The 12,825-nt window shown below is 36.0% G+C and overlaps 1 protein-coding gene across 7 annotated transcripts in view; it reads right to left on the bottom strand.

Moving 5' to 3' along the window:
• LOC110375839 (agrin) overlaps positions 1–12,825 on the bottom strand; it is a 142,935-nt gene that overhangs the window by 26,823 nt on the left and 103,287 nt on the right. For 5 of the 7 annotated variants that reach the window (XR_007510458.2, XM_049836753.2, XM_049836758.2 and 2 more), the window contains exons 2-3: positions 10,657–11,505; positions 330–365 (exon numbers count right to left, since the gene is read on the bottom strand). Coding sequence is in view for 6 of the 7 variants with exons in the window: in XM_049836753.2 (XP_049692710.2) it covers positions 330–365; positions 10,657–11,443 (823 nt within the window). In the remaining variant the exon portion in view is untranslated. The remainder of the gene's footprint in view (positions 1–329; positions 366–10,656; positions 11,506–12,825) is intronic. The other 2 variants (XM_049836756.2, XM_049836757.2) reach the window with 1 other exon arrangement.

Genomic DNA, 12,825 nt, shown 5'->3' with positions numbered 1-12,825 from the left:
ACAGAAAAAAGAATTCTAAATCCGATAATGATGTTATCAATTTGTTGATGAAAACGAATAAATTATGCACAATGAAGGATTTTATGAAATAGTGGCAAAAATATTTTGTTAAGTACGCAAATAACATTCGAAAAATATCACAATAGGCACTAACATTTTCAATTACAAATCTTTTTAGTCAAAAATATAAGCACGTGTAACCTTTTCACCTGCCAACCTTGACTCAGGAAATACTTAATTTAGTGAGAAACGTGCTTATTCATATTTACTACTGGCATAATAAGTAGTATTGGACAAATGAAAACAACGCAATTAAATTAATTTCTCACCTTCGGGAGCTGGAGGTCTAGGCTGATAGTGTAAATCTGAAACAAATGAATCAATTCGTTAATATTGAAGCTATTATTAATGACATACGTACTATTAACGTTAGTGTCCGTTCTTCATCTTAATATCGATTCGATTAATATTAATTCGATTAAAAATACATAAAGCAAATGTCTGCAAATTAGAGTTACCTAGGTTTAAATAAACAAACGCTGAAATTTTGCAAACGTTCACACAAGTTTATTTTATTCCAAAATAACATCTAAATAACTCAAAATTCATCAGATGATCCATTTGCCAAAAATGTAATCATAGGTAACTCGAGACTAGATGTTATATTGTATTCGTGCATTTAATAAAATGACATTGCAAAATTAACCTTATGCTATTTGAAAAACAGTGGACATTGACGTAGATAAAACACACAAAACGTCACACAATCTCATTGCAACCATCATTAATTACAAACGTGTAATAACTGCACATGACCGCCGAAAACTATGCACCAGTTTTGTTTACAAAACCAAAATGTTATCATCAAACCGAACTATTGCAACACCGCAACGAGGTTTTCTACTGATGAATACTGTTTTTGTTTAATTTTGTTAACGATTAAAACATTTACAAACTCAAAACTTAGGTGTACCTATTGCTTTTTTCAAAGAATTAAAATCAAAGCAAACGAAATGACAACCGCAGAAAAAAATGTTCCCGCCATTTTGTTTCTTTTTTCAAATATCGGCGTTGTCTTCAGCCAGCATCAATGTTTTTTTTTATCTATGGCTTTTATATCGATCGCGATGGTGGTAAATAACTTTTTTGTTTATTATAATTAGGCAATTTCTAAGTTTTGCTCGGAAATACATATTTTATGTCAAAAACGACTTTCGTATTGTTTAATACTTATTTCGCTCTTCATTTTCATAGCAAAAGAAGGTCAAGGAAAATTTGTAACCTAGAATCAAACCATGACCAAGGATTTGCTTTACCATTTTTTTTTTAGCAAAACTTTGTTCAAGACCTCTAATACACGAATCATGTACTTATTAGACAATAATATCAGCCAGGATATCATCAAGTCAAAGGAAACTATTTAAAAAAAGATACATTGGATACTATCACAGAAAATGTCAAGCCCGTCGCTTTTATTTTTATGTTCCTCAGCCGTCACGTTCGCTTTGGTGTCCACAAAAATGTTGGTACTGCTACTTTGAAATCCAATTCAAAACGGAAACTGGCAGTTATACGGGTTTACTTTGCTTTTATTGATTTTACACGGCTTTGTTCCAACACCGTTCAGCAATATGTAGGGGACTTGTTTTAAATCACCTTTAATGCTTTAAACGTGCTCAATTCAGTGCCATTATAATTAAAAATAAAAGGCATCTAATGTATCGAATAGCTGGAAGTACGTTGACAGATCAAACATACCTACTCGGGAAATTGGATTTCTAAAGGATTGTTCGGCAAACATCACGACGTAGCACTCGTGACCGAGTTTTCGGTGTTCAAGTCATACTTAGGTAAGATTTTTCAGCCTATTCTTGAAACTCTAAGTACTTGGATTATGGATTGGATATTTTAGAATATGGATTTATACACAAATTTTGGATCAGTTTCTTATGAGTTGAGGTTGATATCGTATTTTTTCCTTATTGGTTGATTGATTCAGTAAATAATTCAATCATTCAACGCTATTTCCAGCTGCCTCAAAATACTTCTATGTATTTGATAAGTGATATAGACCTAGATGAAAATATACGTACGTATCATAAGTATCAAGATTCAGCTTTTTACGGTACCTATTGAAGATTATATTAAGTTATTTGATTATACAAAAGGCAATGAAGTATTCATTAATACGCTACTGAGAAGTCATTTATTAAGAAGGTACCTACGTTTTCATGAATATTGAAGGATAGAGGTTCATTAAAAGTTATTTTAATCCGATTTCCCTCCGTTGCATGTTAATTAGTTTATCTTGCTTTCTTCCGTTGGACTTGTAACGAGTACGTCGCAAAAAATATCAAAAGAGGACAAAATGGTCATCAAAGAGAAATTACAGTCTCCTCGGATTAATCTTGCTGGAAAATATGCCGTCACACATGTATGTAATGTGACATAAAATGTAGTCGTCTAATGGATCTGTATGATAAATATAAAATCCAACAAGAGGCTGGCAGAACGCTCGGCCGCAAGCCGGTGTGTGCTGGGGCGGCGCGCCATATTGTTTTATTGCAAATTGGTTGGACGTAGACCGCGCCTGTCCTTTACATATACGAGGCTATTAAACTACCGCCGGTGTCCAGTCACGTGTTAAACGAATTCGATCGCTGCATACAATGTTAGGAGCCGGTGCTTGTGACGTGCCACTGAGCCTTAGGAGCTGACGTTAAACAAATCACCGCTTTACTCCCGAACTAAATTAAATTGTTAGAAAACTTTCAGACGCAATTGTTCAAGTCGGTCGGTGCAAGGAGGCGCCTCTTTTACTATCTTGTTCTTCATAGTCATTTAATGATCTCTTGGTAAAACTTTCATCGTAACTTGCGTTTCCACCTAGTTTGTTCCTTGTTCTGCTTACATAAATAATTTTGCCATAAAAGTAAGTCTGTTTTATACTGACATTTTATTCCTGTTGCAATTCTTATTAGGTATTTGTTTATGTTGCAAAAGTTGAAGCAAGTTCAATATAAAATTTTATTTAAGCTATGAAATTATTATTTTGTTAGAATCTTGTAAAAGCTTGAGATTTCAGAGAACAAATCTGTAATAAAATCCGGCTAGGTCGTTTCGAATATCGAGCTATAAGGATTCCGCTCCTAAACCTTTCAACAAGACCCGATATTAGGTATTTCTTCACCGTATCGTTGTCTACGACAGATATTTTCATTCTACTTATATCATGTTCCGTAATGATTCGAAATAGTTTCATTACTTGTAGGGAAATCTCGGTTTTCTTTGAATAAAAGTCTTATTATTCTTATAACTTTTTCGATTAACATTAGGAACTATGTAAGCGGATTTGTTATTGTTAGATAGATAGATTTCTATAGTCGCCTGTTACGTTTTTATAGTTGAATTAAAATATTGTTTCCAAGTGTCTATTGTTTATTTTTTTACTACACCTACTCATTGAAACTCAGTGATTTAACACCAAATATGCTTTGAACATGATGTACTTTTGTTCAGCACCAAGAGCTAAATAGTTTCATGTCAAAACCGCAAAACAACAAAACAGCAGAGTAATTCACTAATTAGATGGCGGTAAAACACGAAATGAGATTCCAAACCTAATTACAAATCACGAAACCTTTCAATCGGAGACGATTCCGTTACCGAAACAGCATTAATCAACAAAATGGAAATTACAAAGATAAAATCAATGCAATATCATTAGGCAGCAGATTGTCAAATGTCACAGACGTTTTACGTTTTATAGATCACGCACAACACCGCCGACGTATCCGGAACTATAGCAATAATTGTGTATGAGGGTATAATTTATACAACGATAATGAATATGACTAACGGTTTGGTATCACGAAGGTTTTTACCGTAATAAGTACCGCGAGTCACAAAAAAAAATATGCACAAAAGGTATTGAATTATGTCTGGAGTGAAGCCTTTCGTGAACTCGCGGCCCGTAATGACTCATTCATGTTATAATACAGGGAGTATAATGTGTATGAAAGCTTATTTTTATACGTTTTATGTTATACAAATGGATCTAATTACAAGCAGAATAATATTTCTCTATTTTATGAGTAGGTACATAGTAATATGGCAGCAAAATAATTTAATGCAAAAATGTTTAAAACCTTTTTGAAGCGCACTCAACATTAAAATAATACCTATTATAAATAAATATAAAGCTAGTAACTGGCCATTGTTGGCGAAAACATTTACGGGATGCCAATAGATTTTATTTTTTATAACATTCATTTTTTTGCTAAAAATAAAGCGTTCGATTTTTATTGACACTAGAAACGGTCAGTATTTTTTTCTATTTAATTATTTATTTGCAACCTCTTTTTAATTTTTTTTTTGTGATAATTTAAAGAGTAATACCATTTTCAAGAGCAGATTTTAGATTTAATGATTTTTACGCATTTGTATTTTCTTTTATACAGATAGTAAACATCAAACTTTTGCTGATGGCATCTTGTATGATGGCCCTTATGACGTTTCTCAATTAGAACCTCAGTACTAAAATATAAATAGGACTCCATTTAGCATCGAATGTTAACGGTCATTCGTCCTTGAAGTTTTACGTCGACCCAATTAAAGTGTCGCCCTATTAGCTGCTTTCGAAAATAGCGTTGGAAATATCCGTCTAAGTGGATTCATGAACACGTATGCCCCACACCATCGGCTGCCAAACCCGAGTGAATGGCGCAATTACGCACGAACAACACGGGAGGCCAGTGCAGATCTAACAAAGTGTTAGATACGGCGTCTACCTCGCCAGTGGCCAGCTCGCAGGCTAGTGCGTGATTGCGCTTGACACCCGTAATATCCGGCCGCTCGCTACTGCCCACCGATGGTATCAATTTCAATTTGTTGCGGCGCCATAACAGCCGCCTCTGCTCGATTCGTTGTATGAATCGATTTCGCTCCAGTTTCCTGTTGCGTTCGCATCGGACTTAATCTCGTATCGGTCGATTGAAATGCTCACCGGGAATCATTGGTGTTTATAGCGCTGATATCTATTTAATTTTATGTTCGTTGAAATTCAATAAAACACAGATTTATGATAGGCTATTTGATGAAATAATCTCTTCTCAAATGGCAATAAACTGTTACGGTTTTATCTTTTATCTGCTGGTACACCCAGTAATAGGCTTTTGGGAATAGTAGTAAAATGAAATACAAAGCTCCACGAAACTATTAAATAGCCGTCGTGGTCCGATTAACCTATAAAACTTGGTGTTATTTAATAAAACGGATACCTGTGTCCCATAACTGTCTGTACAAGAGAGTATATTTCAGGGTATTATAGATTCCAATCCTTGCAGTCTACGAGAAATTCGTGTTCAAACGGTGTGAAAATTAATCGATCGATTAGCCATTCGCGCTCGGCTTCAAAAGCTAAAGTTGAACGTGACTCGTGGACCAGTCCCCTGCCACACCGGCGCCGGTGGAAATTAATTCTGTCGTTAAAAAAGAACGATCCGTTCCGAGTTTTCGACAATCTATTGCATAGAGTTGCAACTAACTGCGCAGCTGTTGCAACACGCAAAACGTTTAGTAACGTTACAGACGTAGGTTTAATGCATAGACGTTATGTCGACACGAGATTATTAATACTTCACTCAGTGAGCATGGTCATACTACCCAGGCACTTTATTAATAAGTGTGTGAAATCAATGGCTCTATGCAAAAACCATACCCATGTTTTAAAATTGGTATTTGTTTACTATTTACAAAAACAAGAAAAATAATATGATGTAAAGTAACCATGCAATTTCAAATTAAACTATTGTTTATCACTTTTACGATTCATTAAAACGGCTCATAATGTCGGACCCAAATAAGCCTACCAAAAGACAAGGTTCCTAAGGAAGGATTTCAAGCCGTGTTGTGGCAGAAACTTACCACATTATGCACATTGCTTAGCAATTAGCAATACAGAATAATCTTACAGGAGCGCTTTAACCCATAAACTTGGCCTTCCCCTATGAATATCTAATAGCAGTTGTGGAACTACTGGAACTACTTAGGTAAGCTGTCGCCAGTTCTATATTCCAACTATAATTTATTTAACGTCGAACATAGTTAATTATTGTTCTACCACAATCTACGTACTGCTAACAATGGACCAACTATGTTATTAAGGTGTGTTCAAGCCCTATATGCCTACGCTCGATTATATGCCAAACAGATTTATTCGAAGATAAATAAAATGTTCTTTAGTTGAACAAGACGATAAATATCGTCTGTATTGTGTACGTTGTTTTATTATATTGACATCGAACGATATTAATAACTACGGAGCTTTTGTTTTATTATGTTGTATTATTTTACTCGAGGACCATATTTGGTTAATTTTGTATTGATATAATATGTATTGTTAAAATAGTCCGACGAAGTAGGTAGGTTATATTCACATAATAACACATGCATTACATTGTAAACTAATTTTGTATTTTTTATTAAATTCAAATTCTTCAATTTATGTAGAAGAGGTTTTATTTAATTCACATAATACAGAATCAAAATCTAAAGTCTAAATAAAATATTTATTTTTCCCAAAATTGCTTACTGATCCGACTATTCGAACTTCATATGCTTATTTGTCAGGGAATATTGAATAGAAAATTACTTACAATATTCTGTGATGCTAATTTTCCTAAATCAAGACCCAAGCAAGAAAGTTTTAATAAGAAATTAGAACGCACGACGACGCCAAATATTTGAATTTAATTACGAGTGGGGCCATCACATTTCTAGGTAAAGTCTCCCAAGTGTTGTAAGAGACACGGTCATGATTTTTCGCTTGTTTTCATCATATATCTACTGAAAAAAAAATCTGTTGCCGAATAATCCCCTTAACTTTTTAGGGTTCCGTAGCCAAAATGGCAAAAACGGAACCCTTATAGTTTCGTCATGTCCGTCTGTCCGTCTGTCCGTCTGTCCGTCTGTCACAGCCGATTTACTCGGAAACTATAAGTACTACAGTGATGAAATTTGATGGGAATATGTGTTGTATGAACCGCTACAAAAATATGACACTAAATAGTAAAAAAAAGAATTGGGGGTGGGGCCCCCCATACATGTAACTGAGGGATGAAATTTTTTTTTTCGATGTACATACCCGTGTGGGGTATCAATGGAAAGGTCTTTTAAAATGATATAAAGTTTTCTAAAAAACATTTTTCTTAAAGTGAACGGTTTTTGAGATATCAGCTCTCAAAGTCGTAAAAAGTATGTCCCCCCCCCTCTATTTTTATAACTACGGGGTATAAAATTCTAAAAAAAATAGAGGTGATGCATGCTAATTAACTCTTTCAACGATTTTTGGTTTGATCAAAGTATCTCTTATAGTTTTTGAGATAGGTTGATTTAACTGTAATTTACGGAACCCTTCGTGCACGAGTCCGACTCGCACTTGGCCGGTTTTTTCTTTTTAATAAAGCTTTGATACTAAAAGCGGATTATAAAGTCCGTTTCTTGTTATAATACCTATGCCTATCAGTTATTTTTAGATAAATCTTGTGTTTAGTATCGGAGAATAAAAAAACTATGTTACAGTGGAAACATAAATTCGATTTTTTATCAATTTTAGTCGTAGTTATTGTATAGGTGCAGTCTATGACATCGCGTTTTTGTTCTATATTTATTCTTTTTATGAATGGTATGATAATGAACACCTCTTGTTGTATACATATCATCCATGAATTGAGCTTGTTAATACAGCCTTAAAAAACTCCTTTCCAAGTAATAAGCCTTAATGATATTCACGTAATCCACTTAATTTGCATGGTGATTTTTAACGAAAGGAAACATAAAGTGTATCGGCTTATCTTTTTGTTCAAGTATCCACTAGGTACCGAGGGGGAGCGTCCGACTTGATACTTATGGGTATCATCGACGATTATTAATTGCGTGTACCTTTTTGCAATTTCCATGTTGTTAAGAAATATATCGAACATAATCATGGTTAAACCAATACCAGTATAATATGAACTCATTTGGAGTACCTGCTCAAAGCCGTATCTACAGTTACTGTTTGCCAATAACCTCACAGTATTAGGTCTCAATTATGTGGTATGGCAACCTATTTCCGTTTATCGGCTACCATTCTACAGCCAATAACTGAGAATTATAAACCAATATCACTACGCAGATATGTGAAACGTTATCTCGGATCTCGTATGATTGTCGTGTATACCTACTTGAAGGTCTAGTGGGTAGGGAATAGTAATAGATTTGTGGTCGCTCTCGGTAAATCAAAAGGCTTTGTCAGTGACCTGGATTTGTTAGGCGATGGCTTGTTAGGTAGGTAGCGAAAATCTGATTTGATGAGACCTACGCCTCCTTTCAGTCTTTCAATGGCAAAATATGTGAAATGTGTAGAAAGCTACTGATAAGTTAATTAGTAAAGATTTAAGACAGTCCACATAGCATTTGATTTCGAATTGCAAATAATATGACTATACTAATGGAGCTTCCACTGGAATCAGCACATACTTCTGCAGACCGTACATTTTGAACTTTTTCCATTTGTCTATCAGACAAAATGGCGCTGTCGATTTTATCAATATCTAGAAAACTGTTCCCGAACGAAGCTCTGCCTTTCATTAATTAAAAGTTAATCGACTACTCTGAAAGTTGGACGGCAACTTTTTGCGCCACACGTCCTACATCCAAGTTTGTACGCGAATAAAATTTTCTTCATGAAAAGCCATGAAAGCAATATGTTACACATAACTGGGCAACTTTGATGCAATAATTAAATTAAAATTATATAATTTTTTTTTAAGTTTCATTAAAGCAATGATTTTTAAAATATTCCCGCTGTTATTGCAATGTTCGCAATTAAAACAGAAACGGCAGGTAACGTGACTGAAGTCGTGACGTCATTCAAACTCCCCATCACAAATTGTGCAAGGGTTTTTAAAGCAACATAAAGGGCTGACGACACCAAACTGCTCTTTGATGTCAAAAAGCTTTTGTAAGAAAATTTTGAAGTGAAATTTAAATAAGGTGTTCAGTTGTATTTTGAAAGTCGTTTGTTGTTCTTATATCTTGGGATAATTTTTTAAATGAAACGTCGGATTTTACTTAAAAATCAAATGACAATACTTGAAAAGGCCTTTTTTAAATATTTCCGTGACTCCATGAATATTTAAGCTACTTCCTTAATTCCAATGGTTTCACCGCAATTTGAAAATCCTACTGTGAGTGTGCGCCCAGAGTGCCACTAAAATTAATGTTCTGCCAGAGAGAAAAACGAGCGGAACGGAATGGAACCCGGTATTCATACACCAGCCAGTATAACTGTGTATATGTCTTTCGATTTACTTAAATCGAGGTTAAAGGGACACAGCCCTTTATTTTCTTTGATAACCACAATCTTTTAGAACATTTAGGTGTATTTTCCTTATAATTAAATGTGTAGGCTGTGCCCGTTTCCATGAAATCATTTAATGTTTTTTTTTTAATTATAAATTATTTGGCAACAGTCAGTTCTATTGAATTGGCATTTTTATTTTAAAAAAATGCTCAGCACACAAGTAGGTTTCCAATATAGGTTACATAAAAATGTATATCGGCAACATTTCATGAAGAAGTAAGCTGAAATATTATTTTTTATACTTTGTAGCAGTTATATTTAAACACCGCGCATTTGTTGACATTTAAGTGGTGTTTGTAACAGCCAGGCGTCGGGAGATTTCGTTGCAGGTGCAACTTCACAACTCTACGTCTCGAAATCATAATTTGTTCAAAATCTGAAAACTGGAATACTTAAAACTTTTTAATACCTTTGGAATTAAAACTGCTTGCTTTATGTTTTCGTTGTTTTAGAACACTTTATTATCTGTGCAGTTGTGACTTCAAAAACTTTATGTGCTATGCAAAACAATGTTTATATTGTACTTATATGTAGGCATATATAAACAATCCGATACGGAATATAAAAGTAAGGAATGCATTGATTTACAGTGGCGATCGTAAACTGTATAGTAGTTGGTCCCAGTAAGCAAAAACAATTGCTTGGCGGATTTGATTGGTAAGCGCTATAGTTCCTGGTTGCGCTGGAATTTTCAGCCGGCCGAGCGTTTGGACTTGTTAGTCCCAATAAAAAAGGAGGAAATAATTTATTTTTATACCGATTGTATTGGTGAAATGGAAATAAATTCTAAATATCGCCGGGCGTGAATCGAGTGACACTACAGACATGTAGTGTCGATGGGCTTTATCTATCTATGGGCGGCAATGATCAAGTTGATCGAATTAATCGGGTTAGCGAGGAGCGAATGCACTTGTCACTCCACCAATCCATGTATTTATTTCTAGAAGCGTCCATTTAAAACATGGAAATGGTTTTACAACATCAAATTGAAGAAAGAGAAAGATTTATTTTAGGGTAGAACTTCGGTCTTTTGGATAAGTAACTTATGAATCTGCATTTGTTTGTTGAAATATTTTAATATACGTTGTGTTTAGTTTGTAGTTATGCTTTTGTCCTTATGATTAAAATATTACACGCAAGTTATGATATACCTGCAGTGTTTTGCTCATCACGATCTATTAAAACAAGGCCGCTGTCTTAAATTAATTAATACTTATAAGATAAATTAATTAAACTATTCGAATACTTACAGTTATTCGTCAGTAAGAAACCAGTAGAAACGCCCAACAAGACTAGAAAAAACAATAGTAGTAAAACTATGAGCGCGGGGCGGCAGTAGTGTATCCAGCAGTAGTCCTCCGAGTTGGCGGCGGGCGCGGCGCTCGACCACGCGCAGCAGCGGCTGCAGCCCGGCTGCGCGGGCGACGGCGCGCGCACCACCGCGCTGTTCCCTTGCTGGTTCACTATCACGCCCTGCACTGGAGCATCGCTCCCTTGTCCGTACACACCACTCTTCTCCGACAGCCGCGCAAATCCTGAACTTTCGTCATCTCTAGGGTTGCCGTACACACCGTACGAGGCCACCATGTCGACCCCCGACAGCGACCTCGTCGTCTCGTTCCCTGTACTATCTTGCACGATATTATTGTCGGTACTAGGCCAGCACTCGCAAGAGCAGCGGTCCTCTTTCCTTCTCTGTCGCGGCTGCCCTGCATCGGACCGTCTGATTGGTACTTCGCTTTTCTTCTCCTCCTCTTTCTTAACTTTGGCATCTTGAGGTATGGCGTCACTGACGTCATAATTCGGCTGTAAATTTTTATGGTTCTCTATGTACCAGTGCCTCTCTTCTGCTCTGAGAGTGGTATCGTTGTTGCCCTCATATACATCTGCGTAATTGGAGAGGGGATGGGAGGAGGGGCTATAGAGAGGACCGGCTGTGAGCTGTCCGTAGCCGCGCTCGTATTGCGGTGGCCGGTTATTACTCGCGTAATAGGTGGTGGATGCAGGCACGGTATAATCGTAGCCCGGCCTGTTCATCTTCAACGCTTAATCGCCTCATTTGAGCTTATGTTTCACTGGAGAAAACATCATTAAAGACGCTGTAAATGAATTACACATCCATTAGGAGATGGCAGATACGCTGATGCTATTCGAGTTAGGGACTGATATAATCTGCAGCAACAGCTAATGATATTATAAAAGGTTAATCAGATTGTGTGCCCAACGATAATGCCCGTTAATCAACGTACAGTCTACTAACTGAATCTACTCAGTTAGGGAAGAAACTTGGTTGATTTTATTATGCGTTACATCGGAAGGCAGAAAGTTATGTAGTAGAATACACGTCTGTTTATCTCAATTACTCGTCTTGTTCGACGGTGGTATTTATCTTTTGTGTTAGGAGAAGCGCCCGCGCGCCGCACCTCCGCCGGGTAAGAGGCGCAGCGCTACACAGGACGCCAGACAAAGAAGTAGCGACGTGAGTAAACAAACACCCCTAACTTAAATTAACCGTATTTATTTCTCTGATTTTGACACGTGTGAGTTATATAACTAGATTACCAAACTACCTATACGAACGTAACAAGCAAGTATCGCAACAGGGATACTGATTTAATTTATCGGCACTCTTTGTAACACTAATACAAAAGTAACAAACATGAGTATGCGTTCGTCGACCTTTCGAGGGAGTCAATATTAAACTTTTCTGTGAATCCCTGCGATAACTAGGATAATCCGTTGGAATTAATTAAATTAAAAACAAACAAAAGTCATTACATAAAAGTTGAGGGACAGCAAGTTACGACTCGTGACTGCCGACCCGGTTCAAATTAGGGAGCTACTAATTTTAAATGCTTGCCGTGCCTACTGTACCCTTATTCATTATTGAGCATCTGCGTTGGTCACAAAAATCCTCAATTATACGAATATATTATTCTAATGCGGTTTTATAGCTAAATGACCCAAAAAGTATCTACATACAGACACTTCGTACTCAAATTGCTGAAGCTGATTAATTATAATATTAGCAATTTTGTTGTGTTGATTATAATGTGAAATTGAGTAGCATTATTTTTGTGCGTTTTCATCCTTATTAGTTGTTTTGCAATTTGAATGACATCGAAACCAACACTTTTGGTATTTTTCCTTATACGTGCTCATACGGAGCTCATGTTTGAAAACTTGCACTTACTAAGAAGAGACACACTTTACGCCGAAAATACGTTACTAGGTGTGACAAATGTTAGTGAAATGAATAATGTTGGTCGTTCCCGGTCGGACATAATTTCTTTAAGCTTTACGAGAGCTGGAACACGATAATGGTGTTAGAATTTAAAGACCACCTTAAATCTTATGGGGTAATCCTAGAACATAAACGTTTTTCTTAATATGGTTTTGAAAATGCGAATTAAGTTTTT

This window comes from Helicoverpa armigera, chromosome 3 (genome assembly GCF_030705265.1).
Source record: "Helicoverpa armigera isolate CAAS_96S chromosome 3, ASM3070526v1, whole genome shotgun sequence".
NCBI classification, from domain to species: domain Eukaryota; kingdom Metazoa; phylum Arthropoda; class Insecta; order Lepidoptera; family Noctuidae; genus Helicoverpa; species Helicoverpa armigera.
The sequence above is the reverse complement of the archived record's forward strand: the minus strand, read 5'-3'. Positions and strand labels throughout refer to the sequence as shown.